Source organism: Petaurus breviceps, unplaced genomic scaffold (assembly GCF_028583685.1).
Source record: "Petaurus breviceps papuanus isolate PSGF00001 unplaced genomic scaffold, PetGlider_PUasm1.0 90769, whole genome shotgun sequence".
NCBI lineage: Eukaryota > Metazoa > Chordata > Mammalia > Diprotodontia > Petauridae > Petaurus > Petaurus breviceps.
Genome location: NW_027187341.1, coordinates 18,694,840 through 18,717,842, shown reverse-complemented (window position 1 = coordinate 18,717,842; position 23,003 = coordinate 18,694,840). Strand labels below are relative to the sequence as shown.

At 35.5% G+C, this 23,003-nt stretch overlaps 1 protein-coding gene and 1 pseudogene across 1 annotated transcript in view; one reads left to right on the top strand and one right to left on the bottom strand.

Moving 5' to 3' along the window:
• SUMO1 (small ubiquitin like modifier 1) overlaps nucleotides 1–23,003 on the top strand; it is a 51,605-nt gene that overhangs the window by 21,514 nt on the left and 7,088 nt on the right. Inside the window, exons 2-3 of the mRNA XM_069068817.1 lie at nucleotides 13,801–13,875; nucleotides 18,498–18,575. Coding sequence (XP_068924918.1) covers nucleotides 13,801–13,875; nucleotides 18,498–18,575 — 153 coding nt within the window. The remainder of the gene's footprint in view (nucleotides 1–13,800; nucleotides 13,876–18,497; nucleotides 18,576–23,003) is intronic.
• On the bottom strand, nucleotides 19,954–21,211 carry LOC138146694 (DENN domain-containing protein 10 pseudogene; annotated as a pseudogene).

Sequence of the window (23,003 nt, the reverse complement as noted above, 5' to 3'; positions counted from 1 at the left end):
GAGAGAGAGAGAGAGAGAGAGAGAGAGAGAATATGTATACATCTGTCCTTTCCTGGTTCAAATAAAAATGATTCATTCCACTCTGAATCCCCATGAATCCTTTATTTATGTTTGTATGCCCTTATTCTCATGAACCCTAACTATGAGAAATGATAAGTTCCACTATCTCCTTCCTCCTGTCTACAATAGTCTTCCCTTTACCCTCCTTTTTTCTTTAGAACAGAACCAGTTGATCCTCAGGTCCTCTGTTTTTAATTAACTTCCTCAATACTCAAGTAATTCTCTCAGATACCAAAGATATTCAGGATCTGGAGGGACCGTTGTTTCTTCTCTCTCATCTTAGCCCTTCCTTTGTCATTATACAGCTCTAAAAATTGCTCTATCCTTCTAAGTTCTCTTGAATCTCATGTTTATATTTCAGAATTCCTATTTACCTTTGAATTTTTTAACAAGAGTACTTGAAAGTCTTCTATTCCATTAATTTGTTTTTTCTCGTGTAGAATTATACTTATTAAAATATAATAATAATAATTTTATTATTTGTCATCACAGGGAAAGTTATCTTGGTTGTTAGCCTTTGTCTTTTGGAATATTATATTCAATGATCCCCTTTCTATAATAGTAGAAGTTGGTAGTTCTTTTGTGATACTGTGGTTCCTTGGTACTTGAACTCTGTCTTTCTAGCTGCTTTCTGTCTGCTTGCAACATTTTTTCTTTAATTTTAACACTCAGGATTTTGACTCATATGTTCCTCAGGCATTTCCTTTTGGGGTTTCAGGAGGTGATTAGAGTCTTTATATTTTTATTTAACCCTCTTTTTCTTTTCCTCCTCCTCCCTTTTTTTCCCCTTTCCTTTTTTCCTTTATATTTTTAGTTCTTTCCTTTTCACCTTTATGTTTTTAGTCTTTTGATTTTGTTTTAATATTTCTTTCAGTCTCATGGGATCTTTGAATTCTATTTGGTCTATTCTAGTTTTCATGGAATTAAGTACTTGATTAAGGTTTTCACTTTTGTTCTAAGCTATTTTCTCCTAATTCTCTCTTCCAGAAATTTTACTTCATTAAAAAAAAAAATCTCTTGCTTTACTTTCTAGGTCCTTTTCCACATTGTGGAAATTCTGTTTTTGCAAATCTATTTTTCGTTCTAGTTTCTGCTTACAGTTGTTTATAAAGTTAATTCTCTTCTAGATTGGATTTTTGGCTATCTTGTTCTGTTATAAATTTATAGTACTCCCTGTCTTCTTGTGTTTACTCATCTCTAGTCCCTCTTGTGTGCTTTTGGTTGGGGTGATCAGCTGAGCTCAATCTCATGGATTCTGGCACTGACCTCCACCCCACAGGGTTAGGCTTTCCTGGGATCTTTGAGGTTCAGATAAGTGTTAGATTTTCAGTTATCTCTGGCATTTCAGGATGTGAATTCTAGTTCCAGGATACCTCTTGGTGGATTTCTGAACATCTGAAGTCTTTCCCAAAGTAGCCCTCTATTCTCACCACTTTCATAAACAGAACCTTGCTGAAACACTTGTCTGTTAGTTTGTTTTTTTGGTTGTGGTAGGAGACTCCATTTGTTTGAGCTAAAATGGAATTTTCTGTTGTCCCCTTTTAGATATTTTGTGTTGTCTTAGAGTGGAAAAAGTTGCTTGCTGTAGTTTCACATTGAATTTCTTGAACATTTATGAGATATGGTATGAGTTTTAGGTTTTTGCTAGAGTAGGTTTGCCTGCCTCTATATAGTCCAGAAGTCCCATATGTCGAATATTTTTGAAGAGAAAGTAATGATGTAAATGGCACAGTTTTTGCACAAACAAAAAAATGCAACTATAATTAGAAGGAAACAATTAACTGGGAAAAGAAAATTGTGCAGCAAGTTTATTTGATAAAAGTCTCATATCCAAGATATATAAGGAATTGATTAAGCATGTCCAAAAGATAAATTGTTGAAAGGTAAAAATAATGGTTTTCAGAGAAAGAATTCAAGCTATCAGTAACCATCTGAAAAAAAATGCTCCAAATCACTTGTAATGAGAGAATTATAAATTAAAGTTACTCTGAGGTTCTACTTCATTCCCGTCATGTTGACAAAAAGATAAAATATTAATTGTTGAAAATTGTTAATTGTGGGGAAAGGGGAACACAACTGCAATATTGGTGGAACTGTGAATATAATTCAGCCATTCTGTGGAACATGGAATTATGCCCCAAAAGTCACTAAACCCCTTGATAACCAGAAATGTAGAGGCGAGAAGAAAAGGACATATATCTATATACAAAAATAGTTTTTAACAGTTACTTTTGTTATACCAATGAACAGGAAACTACGGGAGTACCCATCAACTGGGAAATGGCTGAACAGGTTGTGGTATATGAATGTAATAGAATATTATTGTTTTGTAAGAAATGATGAAAGGACCATTTCAGCCCAAACTGGGAAAACCTTGTATGAACTGATACAGAGTGTAGTAAGTAGATCTGAGAAAACAATTTATACGCAGTAGCAGGCAGACTCTGATAAAGTGTGCTACTCATTTCCTGATAGAAGAGGTGATAGACTTAATGTAAAATGAGACTTCTCTTATTGTACTTGGCCAATGTAGAAATTTACTTTGCTTGATTGTACTTCCTCCATTCTTCATCGGAATAGAAGGAATAAGCTATAATAAGGTAATAAGAAAGAAAAGACTACTACTGAAGCACTTTTTTTAAAAACCAAATATCTAGAAGAGAATAGAAGGTCAGAAAAGCACAAACAGGACAGGTTCAAAGTTACATGTTGAATTTATTATGAATTTAAAAGAAAAGCAAGCTATATATACATAGTATAGGCTCACAGTCTACATACAATCCCTCTCTGAACTACAGTGTATATGGAAATGTTTAGATATTTAATTTTAAGTTTTGCTTTTTTTGGAGGGGCAAATGGGGTTAAGTGACTTGCCCAAGGTCACACGGCTAGTAAGTGTTAAGTGTCTGAGGCTGTATTTAAACTCAGGTCCTCCCGACTCCAGGGCCAGTGCTGTATTTACTGTGCCATCTAGCTGCCCCTTATTTAGATATTTAAGAGCAAACTTTTAAAAAGTCAATAAAGATTGTGAATCAATTTAATGTCAAACAGACCTTTCATCAAATTCAAACTTATTAAGCACCTAAAATGTATAAGGTACAGGTACAGCCTGAAGATAGATGCTTAAACCTGCCTATCTAGAGTTTTTAGGGGAAAACAGTTGAAGTCCTTTTAAAAAAACCAAAACTGTTATCTTTTTTTTTAATATTCCTCTAGCCATTCCATATAACAAAGAATATTTTTCTGAGTTTCTTTTTAAAAATTTTTAACCAGACTAATAATTTCATGTAGCTCTCAATAACCTTATTACAGCAGATAGGTTATTTCATTCTTATTGACAACTCCCAATGAGGATTATGCAAAATGGCAGCTGTTCTGCAACTCTTGGAGTATTGCCTATTTCACTGGGAGGCTGGATGAGTTACCCAGAGTCACATAGACTGGGAGAGGTGGGTCTTGAACCTTGATCTTCTTGGCTTCCTGATTTAGCTCTATCTACTACCTCACAGCTTATCTCTTCATTGAAATTATTTACATAAATTTATCACAGTCTTTCCAAGTGGCTAGATGAACTCTGGTAGCCCCTTCCTACTGTAGATCTATGTTCTATTAAAACATTCATTTTCCTAAGCGTTCTTTTGAATTAGAATGTCCCTATAGAGACTTGACCAAAATGTGACTGAACTCAATTTTAGAGTTATCAGATAGGATCTTTTGGGTTATAGATAGGATATTTGAAATTGGTAATTTCATAATGGCTTTAATTGCTATATATGTTAATTATTTTGAGATTTATTTTGAAATACTAAACATTTCAAACTTGATGGTTTAACATATAATTTCTTTTTGCCATGTTTATTTAGTCACAGGACATATTTTAAATTCTGTAATGATGTAGGTATTATAAAATATTAGCATTGTTACAAATTCAGTAAAATAAGAACTTCATTAATATCTTTTGTTTTTGCATTGCCTACATTTCCCATCCTTCCTAGAAAGCAGTCTCTTATAACAAAGGAGAATAATTTCAGAAAAAAAAAGTATGTTCAGCAAAACTAAAGTGATCATACCTCTGCTTTTGGATAATTGTTTTGGTAATAATTTTGAATATGCATCAAAGTTTATTAAGGATATTTAATATTATATAGGTATTTATATATAGATTCTGTACATGAAATACTTTACTGGAAGGTCAGCACCTTTGTTAAAATACTTGCCTGCTAAAAGGACAAAGCTAGAAGGAATTAGAAGATACCTTAGAGATGATCTAGTACAATTCTTTCATTTTATATTTTTTTAATTTTTAGAAATAATTATTACTTTTTCTTTTTGGAAGGGGGAAGGCAGGGTAATTGGGGTTAAGTGACTTGCCCAGGGTCACACAGCCAGTAAGTATTAAGTGTCTGAGCCTGGATTTGAACCCAGGTCCTTCTGACTCCAGGGCCAGCGCTCTATTCATTGTGCCACAATTCTCTCATTTTATAAATGATGTAACAGACCCCAGAGAGTCTCAATAACCAATATACCGAGTTTCCCCGATAATAAGACACTGTCTTATTAATTTCTTTGGACAGAAAACCACCAGAGGGCTTATTTTCAGGGGAGGGCTTATTTTAATGAACATTGACAGCAATTTTAATAAACAGGTAAATGTGAACAAAAAAATGTACCTTTATTCAATAAGCAAATCACTGGGGAAGAACAGGATGACGCGCACACTGCTGCAGCTCTGATTGGATGCAGCTTGGAGCATGGCGTGCGTTTCACGGGGGGGGGAGGGGGAACGGACGGTGCATACAGAGGGTACCGTAATGTAGCGTGTAGCGCAGGGGATCACCTTCACTACAGTAGCAATCTCAATAGGGCTTATTTTGGGGGGAGGGCTTATTTTAGAGGAATCTTACACAGTAAGGGAGGGCTTATTTTCGGGATAGGTCTTATTATCGGGGAAACACGGGTAGCTTGTTGTAGTGCTAGAGTTAATCCTAGAAATCAGTTTTGTAACTCTCATGCTAGGGCCTTCCTGAGACACTATGGTCAATACATCTTTTTTCTTTAAAAAACAAAACAAAACAAAAAACTATTGATATGTCTTTTATATCACTGCCACTTTCCACTCTGAGTCTCTCACCGCCACCCCCCCCCCCCCAAGCCTTTAGTAGCAAATTAGTATAGTTAAGCAGGAAGAAAAAAGAATCAACACATTGGCCAGGTCTGAAAATGTATGCCTCATTTTGTTTTCTTTGTTGATAGGTGAGAGGCATGTTTACATGTCTTATTAATTCATAATTGGTTGCTATACTGGTCAGAGTTCTGAAATCTTTCAATGTTGAATGAAAAAGCATTCATTAAATGTTTACTACATGCAAAGCACTAGCTAAGTGCTAGTGATACAGATAGGAAAGTGTGACTTCCTTTTGTCAGGAAGTTTCCATATCAGCAAGACAGGTTACTCTGGGTTGTTGTCCATAATTTGGAAATAATTTTGTTATATTGTGCTGAATGGCAAGAAAATGTTAAACAACAAATAAAAAACCAGAGATCCTTGACATATTGTATAGTTGTGATAACATGGACTCTATAATAACTATACTAACCTGTCCTAGTTACACAAAAACTAGCCAATCAGGAAAAGTTCTTTGGACACTGGAAAACTTGAGTTGACTGGAGTGATGAACTGAGAGAGCAGAGTATATCTTGTAACTTTGTTATTTGTTGTTGGTGTTTGTCCTTCATTCTGGAAGAGGACCATGGCATCGGGGAGGTGATGCTATGACATGCAAGTGAATTGGATTTAAGCGAGGGAGGGCTGGGCAAAGTCACTAACATAACTTTCTCCACTGGAGCCATCTGGGTCTAGTGGCAAGATATAGATCTGGATGACTGGAGATGGACCCAGGGCAATGAGAGACCTTGGCCTTTTTAAGCCAGTGTCTTTAACTGCTGGTCTCAATTTGACTGCAGCAAATTGGGCCTATTTAGTGATTATAAGGCTAGGTAAGAAATGAGGCAGAGAATGGCCCCTTTTACTTAGTTTAAAAAAAAAAACAAAACTACGTGGGAGGGGAAGACTCTCAGGTTTCTAGCCAAAACAGAAACAATTGCAATTTGTATTCACTCAGCCACTTAGGAGCCAAACAGTGAAAAATGGGGCTTGACCCAGGTGCTATTGTTGGCCAGTCCTTGAGAGCCAGATTAATTTGGGTTTAAGGCATAGTCCTTATGAAAAAAATTTAGGCCCTTGTAACTTAAAGCTTTAGGACCATTCAAGATGGATCATCTAGAAAATGGATCAGAAAATTTATCAATCAGAATTTTTATTTTGATGTATTGTAAATTCTGTTAGTGTACTTGACCCATTGTTGTCCTGCTTCAGTGTCTTATCATGACATGGAGGTGTCCCTAGATTTTTGAAAGCTATGCCAGGAGAGTGTAAGCTCCAGGAAGTTCTACCTTGCTGGAAAGTAGCATAACCCTTGGGATAGAATGAGTGTATTTTCCAAGAACCAGCCTAGTAAATTGTAGAGAAGCATATCACCTATAGGCTGACTGCCTGGTGATGAAACTGTTTAGGCCATGGCAACCCATGAAACAAAGAAAAGAAAAAAAAAGACCCTTAGTACTGTATGATCCCCCTCTGCTTCTGCAGTGATGGTGGCAGATTGAAGGCGGATGGTGGCAGGAAAGGGTGCAGAGAGAGGATATTAAGAACCACACAGTTGTTAGACTGCCATGCTTTAATTAGACTGTTGGCACTATAAATGTGAGATCCTTGTTATAATGATCAACAAGTAGACATATCACTGGATTAGCTAAACAATATTAATCTGAACAAAGGTGTTAAGTTGCAGCTAAATGGAAGTATGACTTACAGATACTCTTGATAGGCAAAGAAAGAAGTTGACAGAGTATGTTTTATCATGAACTCCAAAGCTTCAAGAAATATTTAATTGGATATTTAATTCTCATCTAGTACAATACTAATGATAAACTACCATGAAAATAATTGTAGCCTATGTAACACCAGTTTCTGAGGGTGAAGTGGTAGAGAGATGTTATGAAGAATTTGATAATTTCCTCCATATCAAAGCAACATACCCTAACATACCCTTGGTTATTTCTATACAAATGGAAGAGTTGAAGATGGAGAAAAGTGCCTGAAAGTGTGTGATTCAGGAGAAAGAAATTAGAGGCTACAGAGACTAGTAGATCATACCAAAGCCTCTTGCCTCTATACCATCATCACTTTATTAAAAAAAAAAAATTGGTAGGTGCTAATCATGGAGAGCAGCACTACATTTTAACAGATAGGAAAAGACTTGTAATGGATGTGGGAATTATCCCTAAGATACCTGTCTTGTGTACAGTCACGCTATTGGTTCATTAGAATTAAGATCAGAATCTCAGAAAAGCAAGAAAAATAAAAATTAAGATTAAATCTTAAATTATTTAAATAAACGATTAAAAATAAGTACAGTCCTTGGTGCATAGTAGGTACTTTAAAATGCTTGTTTACTGACTATTGATAACATAACATGTATGTCATTAGCACTGACTATAATAATTTCATCTAAGATAGGAGTCAAAATCTAGCCCTTCACCTTTTTTTTTTTTTTTTTTGGTAAGGCTCGAGTTAAAAATGTTTTTTATGACAAAACTTTTATTTTCTTTCTTTTTGGGGGTTAAGTAACTTGCTCAAGGTTACACAGCCAGTTATTTCTGAGTGTGGTGCTAAGTATCTGAGCCTGGTTTTGATCCCCAGGTCATCCCGACTTACTTGCTGAGCCACCTGGCCGCCCCTAAGCAATTGGGGTTAAGTAACTTGCTCAAGGTTACACGGCCAGGTGTTTCTGGGTGGGTAATAAGTGTTTGAGCCCGGATTCGATCTACATGTCATCCAGACACTGGAGCCCGTGCTCTTACTCGCTGTGCTACCTGGTCACCCCGGGGTTAAGTAACTTGCGCAAGGTTATACGGCCAGTTATTTTGTGTGGGTGTTAAGTATCTGAGGCTGGAACTGATCCCAGGTCCTCTTGACTCCAGGGCTGGTGCTTACTCACTGTGCCACTTAGCTGCCCCCAAAACTTTATTTTCAAAAGTAAATTCTTCATTCTAGTAAATCAATGTAAATTAATTGGAAGGTGACCAAAAAAGGACAGAACATGCTTTAGCCAACATTTGACTTATTTCCAAATAGATGACTGCTAAAGGCAACACTGAATAATATGCATGTCTCTTAAAAATCTTACTTAGCAGGATGATGGATGAATATGAATGGGATCATCTAGTCTAAAGAAACCAATCAAGAGTGATTGGCAAGATAGCCTTGCTAACCAAGCAAAGTCATGCCAGATATTTTCAAGGATGAAAATAGAAAGAGGACTACACATTTCCAGAAAATGGAAAATATTTGCAAAAGTTACAAGTGTTTTTTCCTTCAAGGGTAATGGAACCATCTGTCTTAGACTCTAATTCCTGAGGTGTTTGTGGAAGACGGAGAGGTGGCACAAAAGCAGCCAGATTGCATCAGGTATACATAGAGGAGACTCTCCTCTGTGGGTGATGATAAAATTGTGAAGACATTGAGGGATGTATCTAAAGGAGGGGAAACTACCAATGATGTGGAAAATATCTTGGATCTATTGATACCAAAAAATAATAACTGAGAACATCAACAACTGCCAACCTTTATGCCTTTTCTCTCATCTATACAAAATATTTATGAGTGTCATCTGTAAGTGAATTGAGGGCAGTTTTGAAGAGGATATTAGTAGGGAGCAAGCAAGTCTTTGCAAGTGATATTTAAAGATCACCTCACCTAGCAGCAGAGACATTAAAGGACCGCAGGTCTTGGAATACAACATATTGAAGAGCAAAAGAACTGGGCCTCTGGCCAAAAATATTATACCCTGCAAAGTTAAGTATTATCTTGAATCAACAAAAGAAAATGGACATTTGATAAACTCTCAGACTTTCAAGATTTTGTAAAAAAAAAAAAATCCTAAACTTAATAGATGATTCAACCTACAAGAACCAATATAAATATAAGTTACATAACAATAACAATAAGAGAGCCATAAGGACAGACTGTTTACTTTTTATATATGTAAAATATATGTCTAATATTCTTATTAATTGGATAGTTCATAAGAAAGATTGGGGTAAACCTGATTATGATATGAATTTTAAAAGTTAAACCATTTAGGAACAGCTTAAAAGAGTAATTATTTTATACAAATGAGGTTCAAGAGGAAGAATTGATACACAGGAATTAAATGGGGGCGGAGGACTGGTAGTTCTGGTAACCGACTATCTTGAGGAATGGGTTTAAGAGGTAACAATACATATATATTTAAAAGAGTATAAAAGTCTTCTAAATACAGAAGAAATAAAACGCTAGGGGCATAGGGAGGGGGGAGAGGACAAGGGAGTGATTTTTAGAGGGGAGGGAGGGTGAGGCAATAAGTACATAGGGGTACAGAAGGGTGTTTAGATTTATGGGAATGGGAGGATGGGGGAGGTATCCTTGGAGGGGGGTAGGTAAGTAATACGAGGGCAAGGTAGTGGGTAAAAGCAAAGTAGAGGAGGCAGGAGGGATGGAAAACAAGAGATATGCATATACATAAAAACAAATATGAGGAGTAGAATAAGTTTGGGAAAGTATATGTCTATATATATGTATATGTATATGTGTATGTCTATATAGCTATGGAGAAACACATCTAAACTTTATTATAGCCTTCTGGGGAGGATTGGGAGGAGAGAAAAAAACAGTAAAAAAGTGCACAACAGAACAAAAGAAAACTCACAAGGAAGCAAAGAAAAGATGAACAATTCTCAACACAGCGAGTGTAATTTATCATATAGGCTTTCTTGAAATGAAAATTTATTACATATTTTGAATCTTCTCTTATGCTCTGTTTTGCACGTGACATGCTTTTTTTTTCCCTTTCTAACTTTATATTTAAGTTCCTGATGTGTTTTTGTTTCTATTCTCTACTTGTGTTCTGGCATTTGAGTCTAAAATAAAATTTTGAAGGAAAAAACAAAACAAAACAAAGATCACCTCTTAACCATGTCACAACTATGTAAAATATGTAGATAATAGAAGGTTACATTGTGATTGTTGCTTTTTGATTATGAAGAAGCATTTATTTGGTATATTTATAGCATCTTTCACAAGGAGTCCTTCAAAATCATTAGGATTCCTTGGAAGGTATAACAACAGAAATAATACTTTGCAGTCCCCCTCTGATAATAAACACCGGGTGAGGCATTAAACAGGAAGATATGTACGTTTGCCAAAAGTATTCACCAATGGGATGGTGGAGGTTGAGTGCAGATTCTTGGTTGGATAGGGATTCCCTGTGGATGTTATGGTCCTCCATATGCTTGTGGATAGTACTGTGTTGTCAAGACTCAAGACATTGCAGAGTCTCATAGAAAAGATCACTTAAAGGAGTTTGCCCTGTCCATTCACATAGAAAAGAACAAAATGGATGAACAGCATCTGTTGCCCAAATTTCAAGATGAATCTTAATAGAGATCGAGGACTTTCCAGTAGTATGCATGTCTGGGAGAGACAATACAGATGAACAGTGAGCTGGGCCCAAAAAGGAAGAGTGCTCTGAATTACTTTTGGGAAATTGCATAGGATTTTTATTAACCCCAAGCTTTTCATAACAGCATGATGTTACTGCATGCATGGCAGGAAGACCTAGGACATGACTACCTCTGAAGAACTAACGATGAGTATCAAACAGAAAACAGTGAAAAGACTCCTTGTGGCTGTGATCTTATAACCACTGAGAAACTACAAAAAAAAAACAGGAGTAAAGGATACCAAGGAGTTACATAACAAAGAAGATGGGCTTATGATGTGGTGAGAGCAAAGTATGACAGATGAATGGCCACACTGCTCATTTGGTATTCTTTAAGGACATGGGCAAAAGTCACACGGGATAGACACCCATGAATGGATGGGTTGTGATCATGATTGTTGGAGGGAACTCTGAAACTGGTAAATTACAGATCCAATTGAATATTGAATGCCAGCTAGTGAATTTTGGGGAGAAAACAACATTAAATTGAAAAACCAAATTATTGTAATTTTTAAAAAAAATTTATACAGCTTAAATTTCTTAACAGTATTTTTATATACTGTTAACTACAACTGCACTGTAGGACTTAAACTCTCAAAATATCATGTTTAAAATAAAATTACATAAGCACTCAGGTTGATAAATCTACTAATGGTTTGTTTACCTAATGGATATCATCATTCTTTTCGTGTTCAGTTTCTGAGGATATTTTGAGTAAAATCTTAAGAGAAGAAAGAATTTTTAGGAAATTCGGGGAAAAGGAACCTCTTTGTTTTGTTGTGATTATTTGTTAGTTTAAATAGCAGGGTGAATTGATGAGAACTGTAACATTCTGGACCCTGCTAGGAAATTCAAAATAACACTTAACATATTCTTGTGAAATTAAAATATATTTCTTGTTACTCTCAGTAATTTAATGTAATAAATTTGAAGAGATCTTTATGTAGTTGATTATAATTTATAACTGCAGGTATAAAATAGGACTTTTATTTTGTGATGTGATACAAAGATCACTGTTTTGTCTTCTATTATAGTAGGTTGAATGAAGTAGGATCAGAATGGATATCAAAGGTCAGAGCAAGTAGTGGGGTCCAGAGTCCAGGTTTTCTGGCAAGACCCATAGGATTTAAGTGTGTATCAGAAATTGTAACCATGAGCTAGTTACTAAAGTGCCATGGAATCAGGAGGATTCATCTTCCCGAGTTCAAACCTTGCCTCAGATACTTACTAGCTGTGTGACTCTTAGCAAGTCCCTTAACAGTGTTTGCCTCAGTTTCTTCATTGTAAAATGAGCTGGAAAAGGAAACGGTAAACCACTGCAGTATCTTTGCCAAGAAAACCCTAAATGAGGTCACAAAGACTTGGATATGACTGAGACAACTGAACATGACTTGGAATTAAGGAGGCAAACTAAAGGCAGGGTAATACATGGGTGAGTGGTAAAGGTCAAGAAAAGTAGTAGATGATAGAATGAGTAAGCACAGTGGAATCAGGAAGATTTAATTACTGGAAGTCAGAGAAAAATAAACACAAGTCTGTAAAATCAATCAGAAATAGGAACATTTATAGAAGTTGAAGGGCACAAAGTTCTCACTGCACGAAACCAGATTGGAGGTAACAAAGAAAAGATGACCTTTATAACTGACAGCTTTTTGCTGTTTCAGCAGCTTTTTTTATTCTTTCTAACCATTCGGTAGCTAATTGACAAGTGTAGTTTAGAGCTTGCAAGTGGAAATAAGTGAGAATACTTGGCTTACTTAGAATGGAGAAAGAGAAAGAGGAGAAGGGACAATTCCTGTCGTATCATACTGTTTTAGTTTATTTTATTAGGCAAGTTAGTTAACCTCTTAATGCCCCATTGATTCCATTTGCCCTCCTCTTTCTCACAGGGTAAGAACTGAGTGAGGTAAGGCGAATGTGCCAAGATAATATTCTAAATATTTTCCAAGTTTATATTCCTAGCTTTCAGGTCAAATACTGTATAATTAAGAAGGTTACTTTTATCTACTGTGCCACTTTGTTGCAGTCAGCAAAAATTCAAAACACTGCAGTATGACAAGCAGGCAGGGTTCATACTAACCAAGCTAGTTCTGTGATTTAAGCTATTTTTATTACAGATACACAAAAGCTACAGCTTGTCTATTATAGTCTATTATTTCTTGAATGTAGACATTTTATTTTTCATAAGATTTATTGGTTTAATATTGTTAGCATGAAGCAAATGGATTGCCCACGTTTAAACCACAGTATGTAGTTAGATTTGAGGGGAGAAGTGTTTGTTAAATTTCTGAAGAAGCAATGAAGGGTAGAAGAACGTATATTTTTAAGTTTAAATGACTGAATAAATATGGTGGTCAGGATGTTGTGGCTAGATAATATAGGAATAGCATTTCTAGTGAAATAGTGAATTCTCTAATTTGTACAGAGTGCTTTGAAAAGAATGCAAGAGACTCATTTCCTAAATGGCTCATTTTCTTACTGTGATGCATCATGATGAAGCATTCTCTCATATTCAGTTTCTTTCCTTCCTAGTCTTTTGTGAGGGATTCATATTTTATCTCCCTTTTCTCCTCAACCTTATAAACAAATTGGATTATTTGTAATGATTTCTTTTATTATATATATGTTTTGTTATGCAGTCAATTCTTGATAATCAGCACCTTTGTAGGGAGCACTGGTATATGCTGGTAGGTAGTTTCAAAGCAGTTTCTCTTTGACTCTAATGGATGTCACTATTTTGGCAGCAGATTTTCCTTCTCAGTCATGTTTTATTTTTATTAATATTAAGGTTAATTGAGTGAACACAACCTGAATAGGTAGCATGTTGGGTTATAATTATGGTTGTCAGTGAGTAATTATGACCTAGGATTAAAAATATGAATAATATAGAGTAATGTGAATAACAAAAAGTTGACTATTTTTTAAAAAAACTGTTCATAGAAACAACATTTCCTTCATTTTCCTTTCCTCCTTCAAATTAATGCTTTAGATTAAACTTGACTTACAACCATTTTTTTGGACTGATTTCACATGTAGGAAAAAAGCTAATAGTATTTTCCAGTATGGAGTTTCTGCTTTAAGGAAGGGTAATGATTATTTTTCAATAGAAAATGTGAAATATAATTTTTTTTTTTGGTAGGAAGCAAAGCCTTCTGCTGAGGACTTGGGGGAAAAGAAAGGAGGAGAATACATTAAACTTAAAGTCATTGGGCAGGTGAGTACCATCATTTACCTAATCTATCTGATGATCATGACCTCCTATCCTTACATTTCTCTTTTAAAAAAAAATTCCTCTTAAACTTATTCTTTATTCTTATATATATATATATATATAATTTTTTTTTTTGCCTTTTTGGAGGGCAGTTGGGGTTAAGTAACTTGCTCAAGGTTACACGGCTAGTTTTTTTGTGTGGGTGTTAAGTGTCTGAGGCCTGAGCCGAACTCGGATCCTCCCAACTGCAGGGCTGGCGATTTACTCACTGTGCCACCTAGCTGCCCCTGATTCTTATAGATATTCTTATGGAGAGATGCAATCCCTTTTGGCCTTTTTTTTTTTGTTTCCTTAGCTGTCTTAACTCATTTTTAGACCTGATCTACTTAATACTGCCCTCTCCCTTTGAATTCTTTGCCTTCTCTTCATATGACCATTCATTCTTTGCTGTATCCAGCCCCTGCCTTAACCCCACCGTACCTTTTCCACCCTTACTGGAGTGGGGAACTATTAAATGGAGCCTGGGGAAATCATACAACCCTTCTTACTGGGACTTTTATAGTTCTATCTAAAATTTTATCTACCAGTCCTTTTATTCTTCTCTGGTTAACTGTACTACAAAGATTCCACACCTCTTTTTTCTTTTTCTTTTATACCATCCTGTCACCCCTTCATTTTAGTAGAGGACTTCACCTCATACTTAAGGAAAATAGAGATGATTCATTGTGAGCTCCTTCTTTTCCCGTTTAACTTGTCAGAGCCTTTTTTTTTTTTGGCCTTTTGGAGGGCAGTTGGGGTTAAGTAACTTGCCCAAGGTTACATGGCTAGTTTTTTTGTGTGGGTGTTAAGTGTCTGAGGCTGGAACCGAACTCGGGTCCTCCGGGGCTGGCGCTTTGTCACAGAGCCTGTTTTTATCATCATTCACTTATTTCTTGCTGAAAGCAAGTGCTCTACTTTTGTTTTTCATATTGTCTTCCTGAAAGATCATCCCCTCTCTTTCTAATTTTTAATTTCTTCTTTATCTGCTGATTGTTCCCTGCTGCCTGGAAGTACACCCAGGTCTTCCTCAGTGCCTGGTACATAGTAGGCATTTAATAAATGTTTGTTGACTTCTCTATCCCTCCAAAAATCTTCACTGACTTTGCTATCCTCTTGATGTGTTGTCCTGAAAGTTCCTTCTCTTTTGTGGCACAATTCCTGGAAAAAGTCTGTATACTGTTTGTTTCTTTTCCTCTGTTGCTTCTCAATCCCATGCAGTCTGGTTTTTGACATTACCACTCAACTGGAGATGCTTGCTTTAGGGATTTTTTAATTGCTAAATCTTGATGGCCTTTTCTCAGTCTTCATTCTTCTTGACCTCTCTGTAGCTTTTTATGCTTGACTACTTCATCTCCTTGGAGTCTTTCTTCCTTTGGCTTTTGTGACACTACTCTTTCCTGATTCTCCTCTGACCCATCTGACTGCTGTTTCCTTGCCTCTAAGACTCTTCCTTCAGTTCCCTCCGTACCCTCTCTTGGTGATTTCATCCACTGGTATTGGTTAAGTTGTCATCTCCATGCAGATGGCTCACAAATCTATATATCCAGCCTTAATCTCTCTCCTGAGTCCCAACCCTTCATCACCAACTGCCTGTTAAAACTCCCTATCTGGATGTTATGTAAGCAGCTCAAACTCAACACGTCCAACAGAACTCACTATTTTCTTTCTGAAATCTACTCCAAACTTTGCTGTTTTCATTGCAGGTATCATCATCCTTTCAGTCATTCAGGTTCATCACCTTGAAATTATTCTTAACTTTTTAAAAACTTAACTCTTCTCTATTCTCCTCCCCATATCTTCGTCTTGTCAGTTCTACCTTACAGCATTTCTCTGTTCCCCTTTTTAAAAATTTACATGGTTACCACCCTAGTTTAAGCCTTTATCACCACTTGTTTGTGTTATTCTTATTCTTATTTTGCTTTTTGAAGGGGGGAGGGGAGGGCATTTGGGGTTAAGTGACTTAGGCAAGGTCACATGGCTAGTAAGTATTAAGTGTCTGAGGCTGGATTTGAACTCAGGTCCTTCAGACTTCAGGGCCGGTGCTCTATTCACTGTGCCACCTAACTGCCCCAACTTCTTTGTATTATTGCAACTGCCTCTTAATTGGACTCCCAACTTCTGATCTTTACCTTCTCTAATTCATCTTCCACACAGCTGCCCAAATAATCCTCTTACACGTTTTATCATTGTTATTATCTAACAGAAAAAAATCTTAAGTGGATCCTTATTTCCTTTAGGATAACTGCTGCTTGGCATTTATAGCAGAGCCAAGATTTTGGCTAACATCAGGAAACACAGGTTGTTGCTGATTTTCCATTCTTATATCAAAGCAGCTATGAATATTTTTATGTAGAAAGATATTTTTACTTTTAATAATATTATGATACAGTACTAATAATGTGATCACTGGCTCAAGTGTTACCAGTATTGAAAGTTGTTCTTACCTCCACTTGTAATGTAATAGTAGGCCTGTTTTCCTGTAGTTCTCCAACATTGAATGTTTCTTTTTTCTTTTACAACCTGTTTACAAGTGCTTTCTTTATCTGGCTCATGTTTTGATGGGTATAAGGTAGTACTAAAGAGTTATTTTAATTTCCATTTCTCTGAGAGTTTGAACAATTTTCAAATGATTGTTAACTCTGTTTCTTCCATCTGTTCATGTTCTTTTTAAAAAATATTTAATGATCAAGCGATAGATAAGATTCTTGAATTTAAAGCTGGAAGAGACTTTGGAGATCATTTGGTTTATTTCATCACTGAATAAATTAGGAGACTGAGGCTAAGAAAGGTTGAGGAATTTGTCCAAAGTGTCAGAGCTGTCATTGAACCCTGATCTTACAGAGCCAGTTTTCTTTCTACTATAACATATGCTATTACTCTTATAAATTTGTCAGTTTCCTGTGATTCTTAATGTCAGATTTTTATCAGATACATTTACCACAAAATCACTCCCTGATCTACCTTTAAAAATATTTTGGTGAAATTTATCTTTATTGCACAAGTGCTCTTATATAGTCATTCATCCATTTTTGTCTAGTAAATTTCTTCCATTTGTTTGGTACAATTTTCCTCTCCAAAATTGGGATAACCAAATTATTTCTCTTCTACCATGTAAATGTTTCTCTTTTTATAAGATCATGTATCAGTTGGTGTTTTTTGGAATAGATGGTATGAATTGTGGGCCTAAACTTTTTTGTCCTACTCTTTTTTTTTCTTTTTTGGAGGGAGGAAGTCAGGGCAGTTGGGGTTAAGTGACTTGCCCAAGGACACATGGCTAGTAAGTGTTAAGTGTCTGAGGTCAGATTTGAACTCAGGTCCTCTTAGACTCCCAGACTGGTGCTCTATTCACTGTGCCACCTAGCTGCCCCATTTTTTCCTACTCTTAATTGATTTTCTTAGTGATAATTCTCAGCTGTTCTTTTCTCTAATATTTTCTAATCTTGGGTTTATCAAATATGATTTTTGTTTTGCATATTTTTGGTTCTGAGGTTTTTATTTTGTTTCATTGATTTATTTTCTGCTTCTTATGCAATACCAGATAGCTTTTTTTCTTGCTCAAAAAATTTTATTTTAAACATTCTTTTCTTTTTAAATTTTAAGTTCCAAATTGTTTTCCTCCCTTCTTCCCACTCTCTCCCTCACTCACTGAGAAGTCAAGCAATATGATATTACCATGTTAGCCATATTTAAAAAATAAAGTGAGAAGATTATATTTCATTTTGTTCTCAGAGTTCATCAGTTCTTTCTGGAGATGACTAGCATTCTCTATAATGAGTCCTTTGGTATTGTCTTGGATCATTGTATTGATCAGCATAGCCTAGTCTTTCACAGCTGATCATCATGACAACATTGCTACTACTGTGCACAGTGATCTCCCAGTTCTCACTTCACTTTGCATATAGGTCTTGCCATGTTTTTCTGAAGCTACTTCCTCATCATTTCTTATAGCACAACAGTATTCCATCACAATCATGCACCACAACTTGTTCAGCCATTCCCCAACTGATGAAAATTCCCTCAGTTTCCAATTCTTTTACCACAAAAAGAGCTGCTATAAATATTTTTGTACATATAGGTCTTTTTCTTTTTTCTTTGATCTCTTGAAATACAGACCTAGCAGTAGTATTGCTGGGTCAAAGAGTATGCACAGTTTTAGTTCCAAATTATTTTTCAGAATGGTTGTATCAATTCACATCTCTATCAACAGTACATTAGTGTACCTGTTTTCCCCTCATCTCCTGCATTTGTCATTTCTGATAGGTGTGAGATGAATACCAAATAGTTTTGATAATTTTTGGCTTTATTCTGCAATCTTCTCCCCCCCCCCCCCGCATCAGCCATCTTATTTTTCTTCATGATTTTCCCTTAATATTCTCTCTTTGTTTTATTTTTTAAGAGATAAGGGTTCACATTGGGGTGTCTGTTTGCAGGGGGTGGAGTGAGGTGTGATTAGAAACTATGTTTACAAAGCCATTTGGAAGTACTTTTGAAGCATTAGTGAAAATAATCATTTGCAATAAAATTATTTGAGGCCAAATTAAAGAAGCCAAATAAAGAGAAGTAACTTTTTTCTTTTCTGTTCTTAGGACAGCAGTGAAATTCACTTCAAGGTGAAAATGACAACACATCTCAAGAAGCTCAAAGAATCATACTGTCAAAGACAGGTAGTCAAAGACTTTTTATCAGAAAAAACGTTAAAATTCTTTGAGAAAGAATAACCATAAGAAAACTTGTTTCCTTTCATTCCTTTAATGATTAATAACTTGGGAAGGACACTAACATTACTTTTGCTATATTTTCTGGGTTTTACTTGATGGGGGCCATTTCTTTTTTTTTTTTTTTAGATTTCAGCCACCCAAATCTTTATCAAGTATCAAAAATAATTGCATTTAATAATATCATAATGAACCTGTGGTTTTAAAAACTGATAAGTAGCAAATTGGACTCAGAACAAAATAGACACAAAATAAACATGTTATTCATGCTATTCATTTTTATAAAGTACAGATTAAGTTTTCACTTGGTTCCCCTTAGTGAACATCCTCTCAATTTAAAGACCAAAATGAAAAACAAAGAAACGTTTGATTAAGAGACTTTTAACACTCAGAAGAGAAAGTGAAAGAAACTTTTAACTAAATTCCTTACTGAGTCTCTTGGCAAGGATTCTTAAGATGTCAGTGCTATGTTAAGAAAAAGCAAATATATGACCACGTTAAACAAAATAACTGGCACACATAGTCTGGACATTCATGCTAATTTGGAAATTTAAAAAAAATTTCTGATTATTAAAAAAAATTATAGTATGTGAACAAGGATAGTTGCTTTGCCATATAACCAAATTACCAATAACTAAATCGTTAAAATGGTTCCTTAAGTTTTGGCTCTAGCAAAGAGGTGATTCTCACACTCCTTTATTGACTGTAAAAGTTATTTCTGACACACAGACATCTGTGTATGATATACAGATAATCTCTTCCTCCATCCCCCAGGAGTATTTCTAGTACAAGGTTATTTGAAATATATTGATGGCTTTAGGAAATCAGATGCTTAATTCCATAACAGTATAAATATGAACTATTAAAGTTGTCTACTTCTAAGTATAAAATCTCTGGCAAACCCAATATTACAGGCAAAATGTTCAAAGGCCAAGAAAATGAACTGTTTTATACAAGAAAGTGCTCCTGCAGTGTCTTTTTAATGATCTTTGAGGCAATTCTGCAGAATTTCTGTTGTCTGGCTCAGAAAGTAGAGTTCCTCATGAGGAAGTCAAGTTCTTCGCAGAAGATTACAAAGCAAAATTTCAGGCTGCTTACTGAAAATAAACCATTATTATTATTATTATTATGGCTATGTAATGAGATAAACTGGACTATTTCTGTATTACTAAATTGAAGGCTTTCTGGTTTTCTGAAACTCTGAAAAACATCTGTTCATTTTGTTCTTACGCTAGGATCCAAGTTGTAACATTATTTATGTGAGTTCATCATTTTGTTCAACTCTACTCACTTTATAAAACTGTGATAAGAGAGAAAATGAGAAGTGTTTCCAGAGGTGCATCAGTGTATTACAAATCAAATGTCAAAACTTTCAAATAAATCATTAAAAATAGAACGTTTTCCTTTGCTACTTTTAGAATTTGACATTAGGGGGTCATCACAGTAGAGTTTCATACTGACCACCAGCTATACAATCTATCGTGAAATCAGATTTTAAGCATTTGTTCAGCAGCTGCAAGATGACACAGAAAATTTTCTGTAGCTGGTGGAAATCTTTTTTGTTTCAGCATCTCAAAGCTGAGTTTTGGTTTCTCTCCATCATCAGAAACTTCTGCAAATGATGCCAGATTGGCCAAGATTTCTCTTGTTTTGAGTGAAATATCCTTAATCACTTGGCTGTCTGACTTTTCTGGGTCTTCTGCAGACTGAACAATTAGTTGACCGATGTCTTTGTGTAGTTTCCCCATTGTCATGGCTTCTTTTGCAGGTTGAGAAACTGTAATCTCACTATCTGCCAGATTCACAAAAACATCATAAAGATCAGGTCTGTTGCTCACCTCAGGGTCCACAAATCCAGCAATGTAACCTGTACAAATCTTCAGGGCTTCCAATTCATCAGTATTAAGGTGCACATATGAATGAAGAATTGACCAGTCCTGTCGATGCCATACCAAGGCAGGCAGAGTCCTTGTAAACTCCTGGACAGCTTCTATTCTAGGGTGGTAGACCACAATTCTCTTCTTCAGCATCAGGGCAGTATGTAAGATGATAGTTTCCATTCCAAATTGAGACACCACATCTTTGATGGAACCTGTGAGGTATGCCTTTCAGACATCAAAATCTTTTCTAAGGAAAGAACCCTTTTCTTCACTCTGACATATCCCCTTTGTAAGAACTGCAATATAACTTTCCATCATTTTAACTGGACTCCCATGTTTTAAGTACATTCTGCACAATATCCTAGTGAAGGCAGCATACTTCTCGGTATTAAAATCTTTGGCAGTTAGAACCATAGAAAAATGAGTCACCTTTTGTAAAACAGAAGAATCTGGAACTTCAGTTGTGGTGACATAGAACCATGATCTTTTATACTGGCCATATACAAAGGTGTGAAGCTGTTGATTTTCATCTGTGAGGCAGCATTTTCTCAAAAGCATGTCCCTTAATTCAGCTGTGGTAGAAGGATAACACCAGACCCACAGAGTATCTCCATTTGTGTCTTTTTCGATCAGACCCACTCCCAGCATCAGCTGAGTCTCCGCCGCCTCCGCCTGCCTAATGGGGGCCATTTCTTGTTGAGAATTCATAATAGAGGTCATTTTGAAATTAAGTGCTATAAAAATGCTAGGTATTAAATCATAACTGATTAGGACATTTTCTCAATGTTGGCTCACTGGTGCATTTAAAACTAAAGGTAATTTTATCCTTAGTTTTCAGAATAGAATTTCTTAAGGCTTATAGATTTTTAGGTCTGTGTGTTAGATTTAAGTGTTTATGCTATAAGTCAGTCATCCTCTACATAGCCCCAAGGATCACTGCTTAATGAATTGTAAAATATTTGTTAGTGAAACTACTGGTACTAACATACCTATTGTAGATATTTGAAGTCTAATGACTTTAACAGGTACCCTAATGTACTGTTGGTAGAGATGTGAATTAATCCAGCCATTCTGAAAAATAAGTCTAAAGCCAAATACTCAGAAATACTTGAATTTCCAGTATACATCTTGTTATTTGGATCTATAGTTGATTTCTTTAAAGTAGGTTTTCTTTAGAAATGTTATCATAATTTGTAGGAGATGAATGGGCTTTGTAACTTTACTAAATGAAATTGTGTTTAGATGACTAGTGAGGGTGACTCAGTTTAGTCAGTTATTTTATAAAACTTAATCTTTGCTGTTCTGTATTACCTTGTATAAATTCATCATAAGTCATATATAGAGAGATAATTCACAGGAGAGGTGAGAAAAATGGATAGATGTATTGGACAGTATTCTATACAAGTAATAGTTTTGTCAGTTCTGTTTATGATAAAAAGCTAGTTATTAGGATAAAATCCCATTAATTCTGACTTTATTAATTCTTAATTTGTGATAAAGCAATTCGCACAGGATTATTGGGTTAGTTATTTACCTCTGTAATGTGTAAAGGTCTGGGAAAAAAACCACCTAGTCTCTAGAGTCAAGGATGATAGCTATTTAAAATGTTGATTAAAACAAACACTTTTTAATCATCCATATCAATATGCAGTAAATGACATCCTAATTAAATGTATTCTTATTTGCTTAAAACAGATTATTTAATGCCTTCTCTCAGGCTTCTAGTTTAGTTAATATGTATACTTTTTAAGTAATAAAAACTTATTTCTTCCAAGACTATTCTGTAATTCACACTTTTAATTCAGACTAGAATTATTCCCAATTATTTCAAAAGAGTAAGCTTTTACTGTGTTATCAACCTAAGCAAAGTTCAGTGTCACCCATTGGTTTTGTTTTAAAAATTTATTTCCTCATCAATCTATACACCACTCTAGTTTCAACACATAAGTGCTTAATGTATACTTATTGGTTTAAGGTCTTTGAGGGAAAAGTCACTTTTCTGGGCCTTGGTTTCTTCAAGTAAAATGAAAGTATATGACTAGGTGATCAGTGAGGTCCTTTCCAGTTCTAAATCCTATGATCTTCTGACTTTTTGTTGTTCCTGTGTTGTCTGAAGATATGATTAATTTGTATGTGGCATTCAAATGAACTAAATTTTCAATCAAGTTTTTTTGAGAGCATTTTAAAGTAATATTTAGAGTTGAGTGGGACTATCTAATCCAGACTGCCAGCAGTAGTTGTCAAGTAGTCCTCGTCATTTTTTAAAATGACACGGTGTTTTTAACTTTACAAAGCACTTTATGTACAGCATCTCATTTGATCTCCACAAAAATCCTGCGAGATAGGAGCTGCAGCTGAAAAATGGCCATTTTACAGATGAGGAAATTGAGTATGAGAGAGGTTAGGTGCCTTGCCTGGCATAGTAAGTATCTGAGGTAGGATTTGAATCTAGGTCTTTCCGAAATTAGTTCCAGTGCTATCTGTATCCACTACTCCA